The 12,828-nt window shown below is 37.7% G+C and overlaps 1 protein-coding gene across 2 annotated transcripts in view; it reads left to right on the plus strand.

Annotated features, from left to right (window-relative positions):
- Nucleotides 1-335: 335 nt before the first annotated feature.
- Nucleotides 336-12,828, plus strand: part of gria1b (glutamate receptor, ionotropic, AMPA 1b) — a gene marked incomplete at its 5' end in the record, with an annotated part of 77,586 nt that continues 65,093 nt past the window's right edge. Inside the window, 3 exons of one of the 2 annotated variants that reach the window (XM_079835057.1) lie at nt 336-554; nt 711-845; nt 12,277-12,516. In XM_079835057.1, coding sequence (XP_079691183.1) covers nt 425-554; nt 711-845; nt 12,277-12,516 — 505 coding nt within the window. The remainder of the gene's footprint in view (nt 555-710; nt 846-12,276; nt 12,517-12,828) is intronic. The other variant, XM_079835058.1, reaches the window with a different exon arrangement.

Here is a 12,828-nt window from a genome sequence, read left to right on the forward strand (position 1 = left end):
GACGTCAATGTTTGATGTCAATTTGACGTCGTTTTGACATCAATTGCCCGCTGGGTTATGTAGGCTATTTTAAATTAAAGTAGCCTATAATAATCTGGTATGTACTATGTAGCTAGATACCTATAAAATGGTACAGTCTGCGCACGGCTTCAAGTTTACCCAGTCATTTGCTCTTCTACTCTGAGTAGAGTAACGACCTACCGGGAGCGCGCGGTGATGTTAAGAAAGCGATCAAGACCGCCTTTTCTTTCTTCTGCTGACTCTACAGAGATGTTCATTTGTAAGTAGGGCTGTCAGAGACACGCTTTATCCAGTTACCACCGCTAATGCCAACAGGACTGACTGGGATTCACTGCGCTCTGCTGGCTGTGTTACCGCTATGGACTCAGTGTGAGTGAAGAGGCAAAGACTTTGGGATATACACATGTTTGGCGTTTGGCTTTTTGTCAGTTTCTCAAATGCAAACGGAAATATGCGGCAAAGCTTCGTCGTTCTCTTAACCGGTTTGCTTGGGTTGTGTTCATGTTCAAGTTTCCCAAGTAACATCAACATAGGTGAGTAGCCTACTCGGCGGCTATTGTTCATAACCGTGTCATGACAGTGATTTAAAGTTTCCGTCGCACGGGGTGAGGTACAGTTAGCCATTTGGGTTTGAATATTCCCATTCTGCTGTTATATTCCCCTGAATTACTTTTTTGTAATCTCGACAGGAGGTTTGTTTCCAACCGACTCCCATGAATACGACGTGTTCCGTTTCGCGCTCTCTCAACACAATGATGTTCCTAAACTGTTACCACAAGTGGACATGGTGGACACGGGGAGCAGCTTTGCCATGACATACGCATGTAAGTTCTGTATTCATGTATATATTATAGGTTTGTTACTCTTCCCAAAGCCAAACCTCTGCAGTGCGCACGCGACCTGTTTCCATCAACCTTGTTGCTTTGCTGAATTTCCAAATCTGCACAGATGATTTGTGCCAATGATATAGAGTAGGCGTAGCCAAGCAAACGTGTCTTCACTTCTAGTCTTAAACGCAGCTGGATAACTGTCAAGAATAACGTCAGGTGGAACTGCAAAACTGGCAAAATGTTCTAGAACACCTGAGGTTGAATTTGACACAAGTCAATGGTGTGTTTTCACATTTCCAGATGCTTCTTTTGCCACAGTAGTTTGTATAATTTCACTTCTTCCATAATCGAATGCTCTTTACAAAATAGATTTATGCTTTCTTAATGTAATTATTTGTGTAATTTTAATGGAAAATATACAAATGCTGTTATTATTATATTAGATTTAACAGGGCAGTGCATGTCGTATAAATCACATCTTATTTACTGTGCAAAACAATATTATATTTAACAAGACAATACATTTACTTTTACAATAAAATATTTTTAGTATTTGTTACTTTGTACTAATTAGAAGGCACTCCCAGAAGTCCCTGTTTTAAATATTTTCCACTTATTTTTAGTTTTGTAAGTATGCATTTTATGTTGTTTATTGCATTATTTTTGTCTTTAGTTTATTTTTGTTTGTTGAAACATTGCCTGAAGCATCATCACCACATTTTTACAGCGAATTTCTGGCACCACGGTTGTCACATTTTTGTAGTGTATCTACAGATTAGACAACATATTTTCTGTCATGGAGTATATGAAACGTATTCTTGCTAAAATGAACATATTTAGACAAGCCAAACAGAGAAAACATACTCATTCCTGCCTCAGCTGGCTGTCAATCACAAATGTTGCCCTTTGATGTCTGAGATTGACACAGGCAACCTTTCCATGTTTGTGTTCAACCCTGCCAGCGTCGTACAACAGTGCATAATGCTTAGCATGCAGACAGCTTTTGATGAAGAGAGAGAAGATATTTCAGATGTTTGAGATGCTTCGACACTAGCAGAGTAGACTGATCACCCTGACAAGTTCAGAAAAGTCATATGGGCTATAGTCTCTCCCAGATGAGTATGTGTGATAAATCTCTCTCATGTACACATCACTGGTGCCTTTTTAAGTGAGTCTCAGTGCTTCAAAGCAGAGTATGTTGTTTACTCGGAAGCTGAGCTGCAGCGATGTTTTCCATTTTAGGGGACTCCTTAGGGCATTTTTATAGGGTGACATCGGAGAGGGTCTTGTTAGTGGAAGGCTATCAAAGGAAAGTTTAACATAAGGGCTGAGTACGTATGTTCTTGTCACAGGGAAGTGTGAAAGTAATTATATGGAGCTAATTACATCTGCAGAGGGTTCGTTCACCTGGGCAATTGTGCATGGCTGCTGTCTTATCCTCTAATCGCTGCATATACCTTCCCAGAACTAAACCCAAGAGCACTTGTGTGTGTGCCAGAAATGCGTTACACGTTTGATTATAATTTGATCATTTTCCTCTATTGTCGCAAGAAGTAAAACCAGGTCTAGAGAACATTGAATGGGTCTTTAAGAAACCGAACAAAAGAAAATCAGTGTTTTTGTTACTTGATTGATATTCAGGGAAACTGAGAATTGAGTATTTTTTTGTTTTGTTAAAAATGATCAACCTGCAACAATGGCAATACAGTAATGCAGACATCATTTCAAGCCAATTTTGGTCTGTTTTCTTCAGTGTCCATTATTTAGCCAATAATTGATAGATCAAGATATTTTTCAATGCCGTTTACGTGAAATATGAACATAAAAAGCCATTGAAGATAGCTGAATACTTCAAAAAAGCATGTTTAGTCTTAATGTGCTCATCTCCACAATGGTGCTGTCTTAAAGTCCCAGTGAACCGGAAGTTGCAACTGATTTTATTTCAGTGCTGTGACGTATTTCCAAGCAAAACGGAATATTGAGTAGAGGGCAGGGTTTTACTTCAGTGCTCCTCCTCTCCACCTCGCGCTCATAGCAGACTAACGTTTGGAGGGGAGTGGTTAAAGGGTTAGTTCACCCAAAAATGAAAATGATGTAATTAATGACTCACCCTCATGTCGTTCCACACCCGTAAGATCTCCGTTCATCTTCGGAACACAGTTTAAGATATTTTAGATTTAGTCTGAGAGCCTTCTGCCCCTCCATTGATGTATTGAATGTATGTACGGTATACTGTCCATGTCCAGAAAGGTAATATAAACATCATCAAAGTAGTCCATGTGACATCAGTGGGTTAGCTAGAATTGTTTGAAGCATCGAAAATACATTTTGGTCCAAAAATAACAAAAACGATGACTTTATTCAGCATTGTCTTCTCTTCCGGGTCTGTTGTCAATCCGTGTTCACGACTCCGCAGTGACGCTGCTGATGTAAGATGCTTGGACAGTATACCGTACATACATTTTCAATGGAGGGACAGAGAGCTCTCGGACTAAATTTTAAATATCTTAAACTGTGTTCCGAAGATGAACGGAGATCTTACGGGTGTGGAACGACATGAGGGTGAGTCATTAATGACATAATTTTCATTTTTGGGTGAACAAACCCTTTAAGGATATTCAAACCCAAGCCGTCAAACTGCCGTCATCGCAAACCCATTCCAGACCGGAAGTTACTTTTCAGATTTTGATTAAAGATTACTACGGCAAACAATAGTTTTCTGTGTATTAACTTGCACGGATTAATTGTTCACCCTAAGACCTGTAATGTGCGCTAACAAAGTAAATAAGATAAGATTTTGATTTCACTTTAAAGTCCCCCTCTAGTTGATAATGTTATTCCTTAAAACTCATCTTTGATCACCAAAATTACATTAAACAGGGTATTTTTCTTGAAAAAAATAGCTTGAATGTAACTCTACGCCCTTGCTTCATTTAGTATACGTGGAACCATGCATATGCTAATTAGCCCCGCCTCCTCTCACTTGCACCAGCTCAGAGATCCACTCGGTCAAAGTAAACTCTGCACAATTGAATCGCTCTTTACAACATTGGACACATATAACAGTAATTAGTATGATTTAGCCTTTTGCTTGACTACATTATCAAATAGCTAATAATGTGTTGCTGATGTTACACAAACCATGTTCCGGTTAGACATCTCAGAGTCAGACAGCTTCCTTCTAACTATCAGCATCCTTAGAAACGCCTTGAACAACTCAGAACGTCAGTTTAGAAAGGCATATTCATAATAACATTGTTATAAATCATACACCTGCTATATTGCTAAATCTACCTGATTTTTCATATCAACAGAAAAATATACAGGGATAACCTGGCTTCTCTTAATGATATGCTAAAGCCCGCCCGCACGTTGACGTGATTAGTTACAAGGTAGTTTGTGACGTCAGAAACGGCAGCGATTTCCAACCACTCAAATCTCTCAAATACTCAGCAATGGCGTTGACTTAGGAATTTACTCATGGTTTGTCTTAAAGCATATTAAAATCACCACACAGACATATAAACAACATAAAAAAACTTGATTTTCACCACAGGGGGACTTCAAGTTTAGTTTTCACTGTTTTAGTGCAATGGCTGATTGACAGGTGAGGGTGCCCTTTGCCATTGTCTGGGTTTACATCAGGACAGATAAGCGTCTATACTACAAGTGCAATGTGGTCACATGCATTTCTGCTGAAAATGGGATCAGCTGAGATGCTATAGTGTAAGACTTTGCTTTTCTCAATTTTTTATGCCGTCAGATAATCGGAAAAGAGCAAATAAAAAATACAGCCTGTCTTATTTTACCCATGAAATGTATATTTCTTTGTATAACGTGTAAGAACTTTATAAAGACGTTTAGACGCGTTCCCATTACTGTGAATCATTTTCTGTTATATTCATTATACTAAAATAGATGATATGCATGGCAGAAATGGCACACAGAGCAGTACAGACTCTTATTTTCTTAGATGTGCGCCTGAACCAGTTGCCGAAGATGCCTCGACTCTGAAGAGCTACAGTAACCGTTTAACACAGCTCAAATAGATTCATTTAATCTATTATTCATTGCATCATAGCCAAAGTGATTATGTTCAGGGGTTTTGATGTATGTATGTGGGAGCAGAGCCACAAAGGGAGTTGTAGGGAAAAATTCACTTATGTGGGAGGGAATTGACAATATTTAGCTGGAGTAGGACAGGTGTCCTTCTGGGGAAGGAACATTTTTCCCCAAATAACCACATAATGGTGGGCTTTATCGGACATGCATTGCAAGACAGTGTACAGTGTAAAATCAAGAGGACTTGAGTGTTAAGATTAGATTGCAGTGGACAGATCGTAGAATACTGTTCTGATAAAATCTTCAGGACAGGGAAGTTGAATAGTGAAAGTGCTGATGGATCATACCCCACATTATAGCTCAGTTATAGAGGTCCCATGATAGTGTGTTTATATAGGGCAATGTGAGCCCCCTTTCATCATTTACCCACTGTCATGTTGTTTCAAGGATGTAGCCTGGATGCCAGCCGAACGTAGCCCCGCCCACAACATTTGAGCTCGGGCAGTTCGGTCTGGACTTGATCCTGAAATTGTCAGGGCGGGCTTTAGACGATGATGGACAGATGATAAACAGTAACGTAATCATCCACGTCATCAAAGGCGCTTGGGTTGAATTTGTTCTAATCCTAAACGGAGAACTTGTTCGTATATGCATTCACCTTTACTATTTCTCTCAGAAATGATGATCGTGTTGGTAAATACTCTGTGTATCCTTAAATTCTTTTTTTACAACACCGGCAAAGATCGTTTACACTCATCTTTTTCTTCTAACGTTACTTTTTCCAGCGTTAGTGCAGACAGGGTTGCCAAGTTTTTACTACAAAACCCGCCCAATTGCTACTCAAAACTAGCCAAAAATAAGCCCAATAGCTGTCTGGGGGTAAAATATACTGCTAAAATTTGCATTCCTGGGTTTGTATATCACATAATTGGGGTCGCTTCAACCCGCGGACATGGAAAACAACCCGCGGACTTGGCAACACAGTGCAGTTGAGTGACATTTGACAACTAACGTTATGCGTCGCTCCGTTGCTCTGATTGGTTGTTGGTCTATCCAATTGAGGTCTTTCCTGGTTCAGTTGAAACACGCCCCATAATCACAGCCCAACGGAGCAGAATCAGACTCATATTCTGACTAGAATTGAGTATGACGACGTCAGGCTAGTTTCAAACCTGTTCAGATACATCTTTAAAAAAATGTATTTGTCCACACATTGAAAGTCAATAGAGCACAATGTTGTTTGGAACCCACTGACTTTTACTGTAAAGACAAAAACAGTTAAAGCATTCCAATCTTTTTGTGTTTAGCAGAAGAAAGTCAAACAGGTTTGAGGGTGACTGTGAAATTTAATTTTCAGATGAACCATCCCTTTAATACGATCCTCAATCAGTTTGAATGCTATATTTCAGCTTTCATTTGAAATGCAAGACATTATTTCCCAGTAAACAGTTTATCAGAATAGTTCTCTGGACCCTTAGATGTTTTCAAACGGAATATCAGACAACATGAAAACTGCTACACAATATTCATGTTCAAGAATTGCATGCACCTTTGATTTGAGTTGTCACTTGCACTGATGAATAGTGAGTTACATGCAGTACGTCAACCTCTCCACGACAGTTGAAATAACCAGTCAACGTCTGTCATGATGGTGATGAGTGTTTGTCCTCTTGCCTTTCTAGTTGAATAAAACCCCTCATCGCATCATTTTAAATCTGGCTAAAAAGTTTTGTCTATTGTGAATAGGACAGATTCCTTTTTCTTCCGTACATGAATTAAGAACCCCCTTTCTGCTTTTGCCATATCACAAGCCTTTATGACAGTCAGTTCTTGGCATTAGTCCCATTCGGCCCTGTGGTCCTCCTTTCAGCATGTATCAGTCCTTTCATCACATTGACATGCAGTCGGGCCAAATGTCCACAGCATGTCAATCAGGCGGGCTCCAAAGAGACCCATTGAAGCTCATGTCACAGCGAGTTCAGGAACAAACACTGTTTTGTGTGTCTTCTCTGTGGAATTCACATAGACCGCTGAAGAGCGTTTACCTGTGTGGTTGCCTTAAATTGAAGCTTTATATGCAAGTGATGGAAGATTACAGAAGACTGCCAAGGATGCCTCACGCAGCCACATTAGCATCAGCTGCATAGCCATTAGCAAGGTCTTCCAGCCATTAGACAGATTTAAAATGAAGCATTGTGAAATATGAATGGCTTTTTTGATACCAGCCAGATTTGGATGCTTGATCGTTGATTATAGATGATGGGTATGTCATTAGCTTCATTAGCCTTTAGGAACTGGATGCAGTTCAGAGGGAATGGCACTGAGGTTAGTAGTGGTGATTTCAGGATATGTGCCTGTAGGGCTACATGCTCCCCAACCTTCACTGGGCTGGAATGATACAGTGATAAAAATGTACCTTATCGGATATATCATCTTGCAAAGACCGAGACTACAAGCCGCTTAGAGGACACCAGGGACAAAATCTGATTCTGTTAGGTTACAAAAAGAACCCGCTTGGCTGTAATCTCTGAAATGATCTAGGTATTTTCTCTCCGAGTGAAACACTGGGCCCTAATGTTACAGGATTCAGGATGAGCAGCCACCTTTTCATTCTTTTGTAAGGAGCAGTTTATCTAAAAAATATGTTTTTGGCATTCACGCACTTCCATGTCATTTCAACCTTGTATTATTATTATTTTTAAATCATGCAAGGAAATCTTGATCGAGCTTCTGTTTTCTATACAAAAAAAAGGGTAGTTATTGCCCACATACACACGGTCCACTATCCATGACTTATGTTCTGCATTTTTAACAAAACTACCGTTTTTGTTTGTAGTAGGGGTAGTATATCGCGATACAAAAATGCAGAAATACAATATGTATCATGGATGGTGACAATCTGTATTGTGTATAGTTCAGCCAAAATGAAAATTACTGAGAAAATTCTGGTTTACAGACTTTTAATGTCAGCACTACATTAAACTACTATATATAATGTTGAATATAATGTATAATAATGAAATGGGGGAATATTCGTGGATCCTGATAATGCCAAATTTCTTGTTACCAGTAAAAAGTGGCCTACATTATTTTAAATAGGTCTATATCTAGTCAGTGACAGTGCAAGCATATTCGTCTAAAATAATTCTGTATTTTCAGCTTCAGAATCATGAATATTTTCATGTCCTGTGCATTGGGTTACCAGTACTAAGCCTATTAATTTCAACCCCCAATGTAATACCAAATTTAGCATTTAATCAACAGTAGATTTTTTTGTTTTGTTTGTTAACCTTTTACCATATGTCTTGGAGTATTTCAATAATATCGCATCATGAGTTCAGTATCGTGATTTTTATCGAATCATGACATGAGAGTATCGTTACACCCCTAGTTTGTAGGGCTACTTTGAAGCATGTTCTTTTGAAATGTTGCCTTGTTCTTTTATTAAGTGTTCATTAGATGCATTAAATTAATCAAAAGTGACAGCAGACATTTATAATTTAACAAAAGATTTCTAGTCATTAAACAATCCTGAAAAAAGGATTTCCACGAAAATATTAAGCAGAAAAACTGTTTTCAACATTGATAATAATAAGTAAAATTTGTTTAGCAGCAAATCAGCATATTAGAATGATTTCTGAAGGATCGTGTGACACTGGAGACTGGAGTAATGATTCTGAAAATTTAGCTTTGCCATGTAAATGTAATTTTAAATTGTAATAATATTTTGCAATAGCACTGTTTTCCTGTATTTTTGTACAAATAAATGCAGCCTTGGTCAGCACAAGAGACATCTTTCAAAAAACGACTACCCCAAATTTTAAATTTATTTTTTAATAGTCAAGGTCTTCTGAAGATGTATGATAGTTTTGTGTGAGAGACAGACCAAAGTTGTTGAGTTGCTGCTAATCTTCTCCTTTGCTCTCAATATGGTTGTTGTCATTAACGTTAAACCTTACACTGTAAAAAAATTATACTGGTAATTTTCTGCCAGTACATTATTTAGTAATTTTACGGAAATTTTTGTTAACCCTTAACACACAAACTAATGCAATGTGTAATTCAAAATACAGGTTAAACACCTGTATACAGAAATTCCTTCATATTTATACAGTACATTGTGCCCTATTTTTACTGACTTTTTTTTACAGTGTACATGTTACATACAAAGATGCAATTTTTTTGTCTAATAGGCTTAAATGTTACTCACACAAAGGTGGCATGTAAAAAAGTATTGTCACGTAAAAAAAAAAAAAAGAACTGTTTTTATTTAAGTCAAAAATGTGATTTAATATCTCCAAACCATTCTGACAAAATGTTTTACGGTCAGATCAGGTAGAATTAGCTCCTTAAGGTTACAATTATACACTGTATAGTATGTCTTAAGAAGACTTATAAAATATAGTGCATGAGTCATATGGAAAATGGAATATAGTGCATGAGTCATATGGACCACTTATATGGTGCTTTATTTTTGTCCTTTTGGATGACAGTAAAAATCACTATCCACATCTAGGATAACAGGTGGTGAAGCTTGGACGTTCTGCATAAAATTAGCTTTTTGAGTTTCATGCCATATAAAGAAAGGATCAGAATGACACGAAGGTAAACTCATGACAAAAATGTAAATTTTTGGGTAAACTATCCCTTCATTCAGCTATGACACATTTCGGCCAAAATACCTTCAGCACAAATCCGCATCTCTGATTAACCATGGCTGGCGCGAATGGCTCCTGTCACCATTTTGGTTTATCAGGCATGTCACAGCTCCCTTAGGACGGCACATCAGTTCAAACACCCTTTTTACCTCAGCTGCTCCGTAACCTAAGGCAAGGAGAACAGAGGCTGCTGGAACAGATTGATGCAGCAGAGCTCCTCTCATCTTCACTGCAGTGAGTGAAGATCAGACGAGATCACTCACACTGGACCCACCTGTCACAAACATCTTTCAGCATCATGGAGATCACCGCAGGCAGAAAAGTTGTTTTCTCCTCCCCAACCCGACTATACATTCAAACACATGCTCTGTACCCGAACACATAGATTCAAACCCTGATACTCCTTCCAAGCAGCACTACATAAAAAAATAGTTGTTCTTTTTCGATTTCCCCCTCCTTTTTATCTGCGGTAGGCATGAAGAATGCTGATAAAGAAGATGTGCACACCGAAATCTTGTGTTATCTTCCCAAATGATTGAGATTGTGCAGCCTCGCATTGACTCTTTATCGCCTGTTTTAAAAGATAAATATCTCGCAGTGACAGTACATTTGTCAATCCTCACTATCAGTGCTGTGGAGGGGAGAATGAGGGTCATTTTTATGGGGAATAAAGCTTAAATATTGCAGACTGTTGTAGATGCATAGCATATCTGAGTTGTTTTCTAAGGCTGATTTGAAAGTTTGCTGGCCTAAGGGGAAGATTTGGAGCTGAAGAATATCACAACTGTGGCACATCCCTCATTCACATGCTCAAAGCCCCAGGGAACCAACGTGTCTGAATGCAAATGGCACGTATTTTCCCTAGAATTATACGTTAGCTGGAACCATTGGAAGGTCTTCGCTTGGAAACACTTTTGAATTTTAGCTGCAGTACAATGTTTTATTAAAAATGCGCTAAAATGATATCTAAAAACTAGTGCTGGGCAATCAATTAATCTCGATTAACCGCATCCAAAATAAAACTGTGTTTAATTAATATATGTGTGTGTATAATTATTATGGATATATAAATGCACACGCATGCATGTATATATTTAAGAAAAATATGTTGTATTTATATATAAGATAAATTATATAAATATATATATATATACAGTATATACATGCAAATATTTCTTAAATGTATACATGCATGTTTGTGTTTTTATATATACATAATAATTATACACAGTGCACACACATATATTATGTAAACACAAACTTTTATTTTGAATGCGATTCATCGTGATTAATCGTTTGCCCAGCACTACTAAAACGCCTGCATTATTATTAATGAATGCAATGTACAAGGGTTTAAAAAAGACAGAGGAGCAGTGAAATGTCCCAGAGGGACATTTATATAATTACAGAATAAAGTAAAGGGAATGAAGTAGGATACAGTTTGGAGTTGAGGTGAAAATGTAGGAAACTCAATGCGCTCAATGTTTCCAGGGTGTTCTTTTCTGTTTGAGAAGATCCAGATTTGACACTGTCTACAACAAAAGACTCACAAGCACTAGTGTTGGGCTAGTTACTCTAAAAAAGTAATTAATTACTAGTTACTAATTACATCTTCAATAGTGTAATTAGATTACTGTACAAATTACTCTCACCAAAAAGTCTTTAACTTAATTCCACTATTGTATTATGTATACTTGTTCTACAGTCTATCTATACACAGTATTTAGTTCAGTTACATCAGGAGTAACTGTGATTTAAAATTACAGAAAAAAATAAGAGTAATCCCTTACTTTACCTTTTCAAGGGGAAAGTAATTAAATTACAGTAACTAGTTACACCCAACACTGCTCACAAGTACATGAAACCTTCTGGAGTACTGCAATACAAATCAATTGCCATGTGCTTCTTAAGCACACAGGGTTTAGCCGGCTGTGAGGGGGCTGGAGCAGAGATGATTGGTGGGTGGAGGTTTCACTGTCACTGTAATTACAATGAAGAATACAGGGCAAGACATATTGAGGTCTTGTTTTTTCAGGAGGAAGTGCTTTGGGGGTGATCATGACAGAATTTTAGATAACATATCGACTACCCAGCACTTGCTTTCTTGTGTCAACCTGGGTATTGATTGATGTTGGAAGTACAGTATTGTCCTAATGAATGTCTTGCATGCTTTATATTGTTGATGAGCTGATGTTTAATCCTGATGTTTAAATGCAGTTGCACCAGCAAAAATGTTCATATTCAGTGTTGTTGTTTTTGTTGTTGTTGTTGTTGTTTTTTTCTTGTGTGGCAAAAATAGACAAACATCCTTAAAACAAAATCAGTTAACCTTTTTTTTCCCAGGTGTTTTCAGACGTTTGACCAGGCTTTTTGTGAGAGACCAGGCTTTTTGTTAATTTTAAATTACACAAAACTTTTTTTTCAAGTATAAAGACTTGAAATATTCTATATTTTTTCAAAATTAAATAATTGGCTTGGATGTCACTGAAAGGCCAGACAAAGTTATTAAAATATGATCTGGAATTTTTATCTTTTTTTCTTTGCTTTTTTTCCACCAACCATAATTGTTTGAAATTAAATATCATTTGTAATACACTCAATATTTGTAAATATTTTACTACTTACTTTCACATTCTTCAAATTGCAATTTATAATGCAAATCTAATGTCCATTACATTAGTCTTACTGTCCATTTCTTCTCCCAGTTTGTTCCCAGTTCTCCAAAGGAGTCTACGCCATAATCGGTCTGTATGACAGGAAGACCATGAACATGCTCATGTCGTTCTGCGGCGCTCTGCACGTGTGCTTCGTCACGCCCAGCTTCCCCATCGATACCAACAACCAGTTTGTGATCCAGCTGAGACCTGAGCTCCAGGATGCTCTTGTCGCCCTTGTCGAGCACTACGCGTGGACTAAGTTCGTCTACATGTACAGCTCGGACTCAGGTAAGCTTTTTATCTTGCTAGCATGCTGTTTAAAAAGTGCAATAACGGAAACTGATTTCATGAGTAGTGCTACCACAACTTTTTCAGGGTGAGATAAATATTTCAAACGTTTTTTTTTTCTGTATCTGCATTGCCACAGCAGTTGCACTTATGATTAAATGTTGAAATACTCTGTAAGGTTACTCAGGATGTCATGAAGATGATTGTGATTTAGAAGCTTTAGAGGATATTGCTGGGAAAGTTTGAAAAATTTGATGATTTGGTGTAATCCTGTTGAGGTGCTCTACTTGGCTTGTAATAGGGTTATACTTT

The sequence above is a fragment of the Gobio gobio genome (assembly GCF_949357685.1).
Source record: "Gobio gobio genome assembly, chromosome: 14".
Lineage (NCBI taxonomy): Eukaryota > Metazoa > Chordata > Actinopteri > Cypriniformes > Gobionidae > Gobio > Gobio gobio.